Source organism: Lissotriton helveticus, chromosome 2_1 (genome assembly GCF_964261635.1).
Source record: "Lissotriton helveticus chromosome 2_1, aLisHel1.1, whole genome shotgun sequence".
In the NCBI taxonomy this organism is placed as follows: Eukaryota; Metazoa; Chordata; class Amphibia; order Caudata; family Salamandridae; genus Lissotriton; species Lissotriton helveticus.
The window spans coordinates 871445532-871458737 of NC_136059.1; the positions used below are offsets into that span (position 1 = coordinate 871445532).

General features: G+C 48.3%; 1 protein-coding gene across 1 annotated transcript in view; it reads right to left on the bottom strand.

The window, feature by feature from the left end:
- The window catches only part of MARCHF3 (membrane associated ring-CH-type finger 3), a 325525-nt gene that overhangs the window by 130143 nt on the left and 182176 nt on the right, over positions 1 to 13206 (bottom strand). Inside the window, exon 3 of the mRNA XM_078675599.1 lies at positions 9883 to 10108. Coding sequence (XP_078531725.1) covers positions 9883 to 10052 — 170 coding nt within the window. The 5' untranslated portion in view covers positions 10053 to 10108. The remainder of the gene's footprint in view (positions 1 to 9882; positions 10109 to 13206) is intronic.

Consider the following 13206-nt stretch of genomic DNA (forward strand, 5'->3'; position numbering starts at 1 on the left):
CCCCCCTCCACCCCTCCACCCCCCCACCCCCAATCTGAACCTGACCCCACAACTGGGGATGGGGGTTCGCCAACCAAAAATGATGTTCAGAGCCAATTGGATGTCACGCTGGATAAACATTCGGGCAATTTTGAAAATATATTGCAAGCTATACTGGCACTAAGAGCATCCTGGATTTGAAGACAGACCCGGTGTCTATAGATGTGGGCTTGGTACGCAATGACCAGTGGAAGTTAATGAAAGAGGTAGACTATGCAGAATCCGCGTTGACTTCGATGCGCCCCATGGTTCAGGAGTTACAGTCCCACCTATGAGATGTGCACGGACATCACTGCCCTTCAACGGAGGGCAGAGGAAGCTGATCCCAACCAAACAACGTCAGCTTTCTGGGCTTCCTGGAGCACGCAGAAGGCCACAGTGCAGAACCTTTTTTAGAGCAACGGCTGGAATCCATGGTTCTGGCAGGCAGGGTGCCCAAGTACTTCTCCATCGAACGGGAGTACAGCATACTGGGCTGCCCTCCGCTGCAGGGGGCCCACCACGCCCCGTAATCCCACGCCTTCTGAACTTTAGAATTTGTGATCTGATCCTTTACCTTTTCCCCACCAAGGACTCCTGGCAGTTCAAGGGCGCTACCTTCATGGCACACCCAGTTTACACAATGGATGTGCAGCAACGTCACAACAACTAAGCAGCAGTTAATCGACAACTACGCAGTCTTAGTCTGCAATATGCACTCTTTTTCCCGGCGAAGCTCAAAGTCATCGAGTGTGGGGACGCCTGATATTTCTAATACCCTGAAGATGCCTGGAAATGGTTCCATGCAAAGCAGATGGCAACTCCGCCATCAGAAATCCCACCAGCGGAGATCGCATCATCATCGTCACACTGGGAAGCAGCAGAATCGCCCATCCACTGACAAACAGCCAGAGAACGCGCATAGGTGCTGGCAGAAGTGTTGCGCCAGAACTGCGATCCATTTGCCTTTTTGCTAGTGGACTGCACCTCCACCGCTGGCTCGGACACAAATTAAACGATGGACTATCCAGGGGATGACCAACCGGGGCCAGATCTTACACCTCTCTTAGCGGATGACCTGCTCTGAAGACTCTGAATGTTTGGACTGGTATGGCCCGCGCCCCTGTACCGACACTGCTTGGTACCTGAACAGGGCGGGAGGCGAAGGAAGAGTTGGCTTTGCATAAGTTTTCTACGAGCTACACACATACACTGTTCTGACTATGCTTGGCATTGAGGCACATGCACCATCATGGCATAGTAAGTGAGGGTCCGCCCAACACTAACCCCCGACATGACTGCAACCACCCCCCCAAGTAGGTTGTCACCGCCATATAATTTGCTACCGCGGAAAGTGAGGGGCCTAGTTGTTAAGCAAAGAGGCACTGAGTTCATTCTTATCTGAAACGACGCCATACACATATAGGGTACTTACAGGTGTTGCATGAACTCCACGCTAGATGGAGAGTTCAGGTGTGTGGGATGACAAAATTGATGTATGCATGGGGGTTTTGATTTGGATTGCAACAAGGGTCCCGTTCGAGCTGGTGATGCATAGAGTGGACGTGGAGGGTAAGTTCGTGGTGGTGGAAGGCCTCCTGGATGGTGCACACCGTGTACTGCTGGCTGTCTATGCCCCAAATGCTGTTTTCTCTGCATTCCTGGACTGTCTCACCCCGACTCTCCTTCAGGACCCTCATATCCCTGTTGTTTGGGGGGGTGGACTTTAATTGTGTCCCGAATATAGCCCAAGATCGCTAGCCCTGCTGCTGGTGGAGGCGGGCTGCCGCGCAGCGGCCCACCGCTCCCAGAACTGGCTCTCTAATGGTGGACTGCATGACATATGGCGTCTACACCATCAAGATGATGAGGAGTACTCCTTATACTTCCTAGTGCAATATCTGCACACACAGATCGATCATTTACTTTGCCCCGCCGCACTCTGCCCTACGGTGGTCCACTCTGAATATTTGGTGCGGACACTGTCCGATCACTGCCCGCTTGTACTAGCGTTGCGCTGGGGGGTGGGCTCGTCCCTGTACTCAGTGGCGTAACACAGGTCCCCGCAGCCTCCACGGTGCGGGGGGGGGGGGGGCGATCTCCAGGGAGATCCCTCAGCACAGTACTCTGGCCGGAGAGTTCCCAATTTAGTCCGGATGGGGCCCCTCCACATACCTTGCAGATAGGCCCCCTCAAGTTTCGTTACGCCAGTGCCTGTATTACCATGTGGAGGCTGCTCCCGGAGGAGATTCGGGATGCTCCCTTCCTGCATGCATGCATGGGCAACACAAGTCACACAGTACTTTACACTGAATGCGGAGTCCACTTCAAGCTGGGCAGCGGAGGGCGACGCTCATATGGTGGTCGTCCGGGGTTATAGCATTGGCACGACCTGGGAGGTCAGGCAGACACTACACAGAGAACTTCAGATGAGGGGGGAAGAATCAGGAGAACTGGAAATGCGACCACTGCGGTGTGCTGCTGCAGCCGATTGTCCGTTATGGGAAGAGCATCTGGATACGAAGCTCGACTTATAAGCATTATCTGGCCCAGTTACATGCTGAGGTTGAGAGGGCCGGACAGCTCCTCGCGTAGCTGATCAGGGATGACCGCTCATGCTGCCCGATCAGTGATTAGATGAAGAACGTAGTGTTAATACTCAGAAAACAATGATGCCTTCATCAATTATTTATTGTGTCTCGTACTTGTAGACTTCCTCCCCGTCCGCTGATGCCCTGGGGATTTTCTTCCAGGGGCTCCATCTGCTCCGACTGGACCTGCTTCAAAGAGCAGAGCTTGATGCCCCTCTGCAGATTGAAGAGATATGATTGTTCAAATTGCCAAGTCTAAGACCCCAGGTATGGGTGGCCTCCCCATAGAATACTATGCATCCTTCTCTGCCACACTGTCCCCCCCGACTACCAGATATGTATAAGGAGGCATGGAATAGGGGCAGATTACCGGATATTCTGAAGGAAGCCCTCATAGTGGGGCTCCCTAAGCTGGGCCAGGACCCCCTGGGCGTACGGTTTTATCTGCCACTGTTGCTCTTGAACCTTGATAATAAAATATTGGGCAAGGTTCTGGCGAACCGATTGCTTCTTGTTATTGGACACTTCGTACATAATACTTTTTGGAATATTTGTCGCCTCCTTCACCTGATGGTTGATGGCAGGGCTGGAAAAGGTGTTCCAGTGGCGGTATCATTGGACATCGAGAAGCCTTTTATACCCTTTGATGGGCATATCTGTTTGCGACCCTGGAGGCGGTGAATTTTTTCCAGAGATACTTGAGGTGACTCAGAGCGTTGTACGACCACCCGGTGGCACGGGTCAAGATGGGACAGCGGATTCATCCAGCTTCGATATACATAGGGGCGCTCGACAGGTCTGCCCTCTATCTCCAATGATTTTTGCTTTATCCATAGAGCTATTGGCCTGTATATTACACGTACTTGACCTACCTAGGAGGTCGTCAGCTATCTCGACTGGAAATCCTTGCATTGGCTTCCAATTGATGCCAGGATTTCCTTCAAAGTGCTTTGTTTGGTGTTCGGAGCCCTGAACAGAAAAGAGACTGGAGGAGTAAAAGACCTCTTGATTCCCTATGTTCCCGCCAGGAACCTCCGCTCCTCAATGAAGGTTCTCCTTACAGCTCCCCGAGTGTGAAGAGCTAAGTGGGGAGGCAGAGCCTTTTCCAATCTTGCTCCTAGATGGTGGAATACTGTTCCCCTAGAAATCAGGATGCTGCCTTCAATACAAACTTTTAGAAAGGCCCTGAAGACATGGCTCTTTGTCAAAGCTTACCCCTAGCTCTTTGGTTCTGCCTTTTTGTTTTTCTTTTGTAGGCGACTTGACGCCTTCGGGCAAAGTCGCGCGTTATAAGTTTTATTTCATTTCATCTAAGTGAGCATGCATGGGACACAGAATGAGAAGGGGTGCAGCACGGGATCTCACATTATGCAGAGGATCCCCTCCTGTATCTGCGCGACATTGTGGCATCGCTCGTAGATCTTATGGACACCCTAGAGGACTGTGGCGCAATATCGGGTCTCCGAAGAAATTATCCAAAATCTTATCCGTTTCCTTTATACCAGGTCCCAGAACATGATGGGGGAGGGGGACTGCCTCTTTCCAGGTTGGTGTGTAAGTTCACCACATTTAAATATCTGGGTATACGGGTGTATCATAATGATCATGACCTCCTTGATGGGTATCTGTGCAGAGGTCTCTACCTTTTTGGACATCGCTGTCTCTGTGCCCGGTGGGTAGAGAGGCAGTTTCTAAGATGCTCATTCTCCCTCACCTACTGTATTTCTTTGCGGCACTGCCTCTTTGGCTTCCCCCTCACTTTTTCACGGAACTCAAAAGCTCCTTGTGGAGTTGATTTGGGGGTTATGTTAGGCGCTGGTTGGGGGTGCACACAGGCTTATAACCACCTTATATAGGGTTGTACTAAATCACAGCTACCAACTGCTCACTAAATCGCGGGAATGCTGGTCTCGCAATTTACATGTGCCATTATCGGATAAGCAATGGGCCCAGGCACTGGAACAGGTTTGTACCATGTCACACAGTTCCTGCTTCCGCTTCGCACAGTTCCATTTTGTACACCAGACATATCTTACACCCCTACGGATCACACATAAGCTTCGTCGGCCTGTCCCAGGTGTGGGACTATGGATGCGGGGTTCCTCCACATGGTGTGGGAGTGTCCGGAGCTAGCTGAAATATTAGCATTAACATCTGCATTGGTTTACACAGGGCTCCCAACTACATCAGTCTTGTTTATTGGGATTATGCACAAAGGACAAGGGGGACAAATGCTTACATAGATTTGTTGATTTGGCATTTGTATTTTTTAAATGGTTAATGTCATGGAAATCGCAAGCCCCATCCAAAGACTTGTGCTGGGTCAGTGTGCTGCTTAAATGGGCATGTGCGGAAGCTCTCAGACTTGGGAGTGATGGGACAGGGAGTGCGATCCGGGGCACATATGTCCAGAATGTGGAGGTAAGGGATGATCTACACCCTCTTTGGTCGCATATCCGGTAGTTATTTGACTGCATTGGTAGATACGGATTGATTCTTGTGGCTGTGTTGCTATGATTTTCAGATTGTCCTATCAAACAGTCTGTGAGTAGGAATCCTGTGATGAGGATTACCCATGTAACGGTGCGGAGCTTTCATTGCAGCCTGGGATGGGCTTAATGACTCTTTATGTGTCGGTAGCTCATCTTGTGTTTTCTTTCTATTTCCTTTACTCCGTTTGCTATGTTTTTTGCCTATATATAATAAAAAGATGTAAAACAAAAAAAATGCTTGCAAGTCAGGTACGTTCTATGGACTTCATGAGTAGGTGTTTACACTGTACCGTTGCTATGCAAATGAGAAAATCCCAAGAAAGCATTAACTTGCAACCCTTACATATTAATACACATCCAAATTAAAGTTTGTACTCTCCGTGGGTTTCTGCTCTGGGAATTAAACCACATGAATAGCTCCTCTCAGTGGGAGGACACAAGAACCCTTTAGGGAAGAAAGGCAAATTTCATATTAGAAGCATTCGCCCTACACAACACCAGTCTGTGCAGAACAGAATAGTCATAGGCCACTACTTACATCCTGAACTTGCCCACAAAAGAAAACAAACAAGGAATTCATGTGTGCAATGGGATGGGGGAAGGAAGAACTAATTGACCTAATCAGAACTAAACAGGTGAGCTGCAGTCTTCCTAAATCGGTCCAAATTACAGTCTCTGGAAAGCTAACCAGTGATAGCGATTCTCAGGTAAAACAGCATTCCATGCCACTGGAATCAAGCTATCCTGGCTGAAGACGGCTGATAGCCAGAAACCGGTCCCTGGATGCTTGATTCCGGTCCAGGAAAGACATGGCTTGGCAGTTCGGGCTGGACTTATTCCCATGAGGCACAGGGCCAAAACTGATTTGCATATGGCCATGTTTGAACTGGGGTGGTGTGGTGAGCAAAATAACGATGGATTAAACCCAGATCTGTGACTGGGGGTGAATGTTTTGCCACTGTGCAACATTCCGTCCATCAATTGTTGTTTTTGCAAACAGCATTCGCCACACAGCGATTTTAACACTATTTGCCAAACTGGACCACAGCCGAAGATATTTCCATGACTATTGGTGGAGGAACCAATTTAGGACAGTCCTCACTAAAGGGAAACAAGCTTCCCCTTATGTAAAAAGGGCTGGCTGGGAAATGGAGGGCACTTATCGCCTGGTATTCTCTCTTTATGTACATTATGAGGGGATGCTGGGTATTCTGTGAAGATGATCCTTCTACCCCACTGGTTGGACCACAAATGGTTAGATATGATGTTACCACGATCATCTGATGCACTAGGATGTGTGGACATGACCAAGCCTTCGAGGACTGAAAGGGCTGCTTTGTTTTTAGTGACGGATGAAGGCCCAGAAGCACTATGGGGTCCTGTTGTTTATATACCAACTGAGAAAATGCTTTTTTGAAGATTGGACATGTTGATGCCTGAGATCAGATCCGCCATGAGGGCTAACAAGGGAAAGGGCAAGTGAGCACATTGCATAACGCCTTGTGCCAGGCACAAGGATACGTGCATCAGATGCATCACAAGCTGCTAGAACAGGATATACTCCAGAGGTAATGCAAGGAAAGCTTCCTCATTTGTTTGAGGACTGAGTACATTTAGAAATGGGTACACTGGTTGGTCAGTGATCAAAAATAGAGAGTAATCCCTCACACAAAAAAAGCTAAAATTCCCCTGGGTACTTTACTTCATTTCAAAATACTCACTTCACATACAAATAAATCTGCCAATCAATCGAAGGCATTTGTAAAGCACGCGGCTTCTTCAACTAAAGCGTCCCGGGGCTCAAAAGCGAATTAGACTGATACCAAACAAAGGCCACCTTGAGAGTTAACCAGAGTCGAACAGCAAGGTTTCAAGTCTCTTTTAAAAATACTGACTGACTCTGCCCTGCAGCTCTCTTATTACAAGTATCTACCACTCCTGTCTGAAGAATAACAGGCCTCAGGTTCTCCTGCCCCATAAAACCCAGAATCCATCTATAAAGGCTAGAATATGTCAGCAGCCTTCTCTGTCAGGACTGGTAATCCCTACCCTTCGTGGAGACCAAGCCAAAAAGAACAGTCATCTGAGAGCCAGTTCTGAGACACTCCAGTCCATTTCAGAAGGGTACCCACTGATGACCTGAAAAACCTGCCCAAGAGGTGGACAGTACACATTGCCCAGAATTTGCTTGCCTTTTTGGTAAACCTCTTAGATGCTTGTCATTCAAACCTGGGGTGTTTTGGGAACAATCCTGATGTATTTGGCGCATCAGCTCGCTTCACTGGCCTAGTACCCTGGGTGCGCCCCAGTGATGTGGTGTGCCTGCCTCTCAGACCCAGCCTTAGTGTAAGGTGTACAGGCTCTTTGAAGAGGGCGCAGCGATTTAGCCACTTCGGTGCCTAGGTCTGGGTCTCATGGGTAATGTTCATGCTACAGAAAAAAGTGTGCGAGTAAATAAATAAACAGGATCTGAAAAAACAAAACGGGTCCCGACTGAGGGTAACAAGCCCCACTCCACCACTGGAACTCCCTACAGCCGCGCCAACCCAGCAACAAGTGTCCAAACACCCGTCAGCTGCCACGGGGCACCGAATTCAAAGATCGCTGTGCCACAGAAAAATATTGCAGCATGACATATCTGGCCTTTGGCTGTAAGATTTAATAACTCTTATCCCCTGATCTGTGAAGACAGCTTATAGTCAGGGCAGCGCGTTCTGTAAGAACGAGGGCTAAGCTTCGTTTCCTTTAATACGCACCGCCTGGGAGCCGACGTGACTGTCGTTGCAGATTTGACGATTTTTCATGGGCGTCATTTAGGAGTTGGAGCTGCGACCCCTAGACTGCAGCTTGCGGCCTCTGGCAGGTTGCTGTTGCAACCCTTAGCCAGAGTGTCCTTGTTTGCGTGTCTCATTCAGTATGGTATAGCTGTCGAATTGTGAGCGTGCAAAACCGTTTGTTTTATTGTCTGCTTTTCTGCGCGTTTGAGTATTGTGTGTTGGCTGTACCTATGATAGAATGTGTTTTAAGAATGTATGCAATGGGTGTCCAAAGCAGGTCCAGGAAGCGTCTGTAAGAAACCCTGCTCTAAGAGCACCTATAAGAGAACTCTGCTCAGAGACCACCTAGAAGAGAACTCTGCTCAGAGAGCACCTAGAAGAGAACTCTGCTCAGAGAGCACCTATAAGAGAACTCTGCTCATAGAGCACCTATAAGAGAACTCTGCTCATAGAGCACCTATAAGAGAACTCTGCTCAGAGAGCACCTATAAGAGAACTCTGCTCAGAGAGCACCTAGAATAGAACTCTGCTCATAGAGCACCTAGAAGAGAACTCTGCTCAGAGAGCACCTAGAAGAGAACTCTGCTCGAATAGCGCCTGTAGGTCAACCCTACTCAGATAGAGCCTATAACAGAACTTTATGTAGAACCCTGCTCAGGAAGTGCCTGTAAGAGAATCCTTTTCAGGGCCAGTAAGATACCCTGCTCAAAGAGCATCCTCCCCCTCTTCTTGCCATGCCGTGTCTCTAACCCTCCCCTCCTCTTTCCCTCCTCCATTCTCTGTCTACTTCCCCTGCTCCTATCCCAAACTCCCCGGAATATCTCCCCTTGCCTGCTTTTTCCCTTACCTATATGTTCCTTTTTGTTTGTCTCAACCTTACTTGTCACTACGTTGCCAGGCTCTAATAACTGTGTAACCTTTGTAAAGATGTAACCTGCAATTATTGTCTGATACTCATGTAAAGCGCTCTGATACCGCCGGGTCTAGCCGGCGCTATATAAAACCTTTAAATAAGAGAACTCTGCTCAGAGAGAGCCTGTAACAGAATCCTTTTCAGGGCATGTATGAGAACCTTGCTCAAGGGGCACCTATAATGGACCCCTTCTTAGAACCCCGCTCAGAGAGGGCCTGTAACGGAACCCGGCTTAGAAAGAAAACACCTATAAGATCACTCTTTTCAGCGAGCACCTGTAAGGGAACCCTGCTCAGCGAGCGCCAATTAGAGAACCTATGACCCTGCTCAGAGAGGGCCTGTCAAGGAACTCTGCTTAGTAGTCGGCTATCCCTGGTCAATGATGAGTGTATGTACAAGAACCCAGCTCAGAACCCTGCTCAGACATCAGCAGATTCATAGCCTCATGCACCTGTAAGGGACCGGACGCCTGAAAAAATACCCCACTTAAAATCCTGCCCAAACAGCACCTGTACAAGAACTAAGATCAGAACTCTGCTCCAAAAGCGCCTGTGAGGGCAGCCTCCCCGAGCAGCGCTTGCTTGATGCGGGCGTTTAGCAGTGAGTGACTGACTACATCACCGCTGCTGTCAGCGGCTCAGCATCACCCTAGCAGGAGCACTGAGCAAGCATCACCACTCCCTAGCATGCACCTCTGTAACGTCGGTGTAGATTCACCTGAAGGCCCCAGAAGTGCTGGGAAGCACTTGCCCCCTCCAACCCATTTCACCCGCCTGCGGGGTTCGAGAAACACCGGGAACTTACAAGCCCGACCTCCCCCAATGTATTGAGAAACAGTCATGACAATAGTACCAAGGGCGCAGCTATCCCCAATGCAACAGCTGCAGTGACACCGGGGCCCATGGCATGGTGACCGGGTTTCCTTGCATGCAATGGGGCCCTTGGAGTCCCGCCTACGGCGCCGTGCTGTAACCCGTGAAGCACCATTCGCCACCAGACACTATGTCCTCGCACAGGCAGTGGCGGGGCCGCCCTCCCTCCCGCGGGCGCGCGCGCGTCGCTCCTCCGCGCGGGCACGCGCACACACATACCTCTGGTTGGCCAGCGTCCGCACCACCGACGAGAGCAGCTGGCCGTCCTTGGCCGACACTTGCATGACATACTGCGGCTGCCCCGCGGCCGGGCCGCCGCCCTCCTCCAGGCTCTTGCCCGGGCAGTCTGGCAGCACCTCCGGCAGGTGGCTGCAGCGGCTGGTCGTCATGGCGACAGACAGCGCGCCCCCCGCTAATGGCTGCCACGGTCGGAGGTCCTCCCCATCTAGAGAGAGCAGAGCACAGCTCGTGAGCACAGGCGGCAAGCAGGGGCCATGCTAAGTATGCAGATGTACAGTACAGGGCAGACTCCACACATGTAAAACGGATTTATATGCATGCATATACATTTCAATTCAGTCAGTACAAATAGACATCTTTCACAGAAGTTTACACACAATTTTAAACAATAGTTGACGGCATTAAATAGGATTCGAAACACCTTCTGCGCTCTATAACAATCAGTTTTAAAAAAAATAAAAGGTGACCTGAAGGAAGAAGCAAAGAAAATTGAGCCAATTGATCAGGGCATGCACCATATTATAACTTTGGACCGGGCCTCGCGTGCGCCAAACAAACAGCAGTTCTAAATTAAGATATACATCTTTACCTACTCGCGTTATATGCGCAGAATTGGGGGAAAGAAAGTGCATTTCAGGTCTGGGATGCACGAGAAACTTTTTTTTTCCACATGTACTCCAGATACTCCCAGCTTGACTGATTCATCTGCACGTTCCTATAGGGATGCTGTTCCCAGCCCTGGGCAGCTCGAGGAGGGCTTCAAGTCTCTACAGGGTCAGGTTTTATCATGTCCTTTTCAACACTGCTGTTGTGTTCCTACAGCTTAAGTCAACTGGTTTATCTGCAGTGAAGACGGTGGCTGTGGCCCCATTTTTTGCCACAAAGCTACTCGGGTATCTGAAATGTATCCACCCATATAACTCTGCCCCATGATCAATCACGTGTAACATCAAAAATGCACTGATCATATCTACAGGTTCTCTCTAACCTCTCTTCACATACCTGTGGTCACCACGTTAAAGTGTCCTCCATACAGTGACCGTGAAAAAAAATATATAGAAATCAGCAGTATAGGATTATTTACTCTCTGGATTTGAAAATCCAGTCATCCATCAGGCACCCAATGGTGGACAGAAAAGAGGTGGCAGCGGCTTGACTAACCAAGAAGCCGCTGTGCTACAGGATGACTGCGATACTCCAAGCAATTACAGGAGATAGTACAGAAAAACCGTCGGTAGAACCACAATGGTCATGCATTAGCCAGGAATTGAGCGGGTGGTGGGTCCATGCTGCTAGGAGCATCGCCTCAGTACAGTGTCCCCACTCCTTGCACTTCCCACTTCTCTCCCTCAGGAGAGGACAGCGAGGTCTCCCAACACACGTAAGGTCGTATCATCAGAAGAATTCAAACCAGTTCTTAACCTAACAGAGAATTGTGGTCTGTGCCCACTTTATTCATGATGCTCTACTTGGTAATTCAGACAAGTGCCCTGCTACTGTTGTAATTGATTCTCTGCGTGCCATAAATAGTGAGCGCACCTGAATACTGAGGTAATTATATGAGGTTCTTCATCTAAATAAGCTGATGTATCATGTGGTGTAATATTCACATCTTCAAAGCTTCTATGTGCACCAGAACAGGTCTCTAATATCACATTACTATGGTCTAACCCAATGGAGGAAGCAAGAAGAATCTCCGCTCTAAGTAATGTGGAAATAAAACAAATGCTGCATTTGTGCAGGAAAGTACCAATACTGCGGGTAAGAGTACTTACGGAAATACTGGGAATCGTCTGACTGCCCTGAGGAATGGGGATTAAACCCGTGGAAGTCTGGGTTTCTGCATGCTTTTCCTAGTTTTTTGCCCATTTCTCCCAGGCACATTTTGCTTGCTGTCAGTAGATGAAATATCTGAGCGTTAAAACACTGAACATGCAGAGTGTCTCCAATCCACTTATGAAGCCGATTAGGCCTGTGTGGTATGTGACTGTGAACTGAAATTAAGAGTGGACTCATGAAGGGGTCCAATAAATGCACATATAGCTTTACTGGTCAATCTAGGTTTCCTGTCACTGGGGGATGCCACAGTAAAGCAATTAAATATACCTGTATCTAGACTAGCCACTCTCCAAAATTATGTATTTTCTTTTCTTTTTAATGAAGAAGAGCATCATTGCTCAACAACAAAAATTCCACAGCCTTAGCATAAAAGGAGGTAGACCACTATTTGTTCCAGAACACAGCCGGCACCATGCGTCTTGGAGTTGAACGGTCATTGAGGAAACATGCAGATCACCACTAAGACTGACTCAAGCTTCCATCCTTCAAGATTGCTAAACTGAGCACAGTTTTGTTATGTATTAATACCACCTGTCGTTCACTATATTTATAAGTTATTATTCTAGTAAACCTTCAAATTATTTACTCTCACTTAATCCTGTGTAGAAACGAGATATATGCAGCAGTGTACAAAATAAGAATACATTATTTGCACAGCCGACATAGAAGTAAAAGATGCATTGGGAAAGCAGTGAAAATAGCGTTTTCCCACTGATATAAAGGCTGCATGCAACTCCTAACAAATACTTCCAAGGCATTCCCCCACAAATAAAGTTAACCAGCACACCTCAACAGCAGATGCTAGAAAGAGAAGTATTTCATGTCACAAAGAGACCACCTGTATTGATAGATTTACAGAAACGAAATTCATACATTTAGCCTCGGCTGGAAGGTGGACATGAGGCATTACTGACTACCAACATGCAACCTCTTACGCACAAGAGTGAAGTCTATACTGCACAATGAAGTGCATTTTGTTGGCAAATATCTCAGTGCTTTCTAAACTGGGAAAATGCTCCCGTTATTTCGCATCACTCGTGCACCAGTTCAACACACGTCAGAGAAGCTCATGGATTCAGAGCATGGACGCAGTGCAAGAGTACCAGGGCTTTCATGACACGGGTTCACAAATCCACATTTGCATGCATCCAGACATCCTCAGACTCACTGATCCGGTCATCCATCAATCGTTTAGCCATCCTCACTCAACTGACATCCATTCATAAATTCATCTTTCACCTAACACTCCGTCCGTCTGTCCATACTTCTACTCATTCACATTCCTCCATTCATTCAGCCAATCATCCTATCATCTAGTGGTTTATTCATCCTCCATTCCTACAACCAGTTATCCACCCATTCAGTAATTCTCTCACATTCAGTTTGCCATCCTGCAACAAAATGATGTGTCCATGCGTCAGCCCTCATTCAGTCCTCAACCTGTACTCACGCCTATCAGTCGTA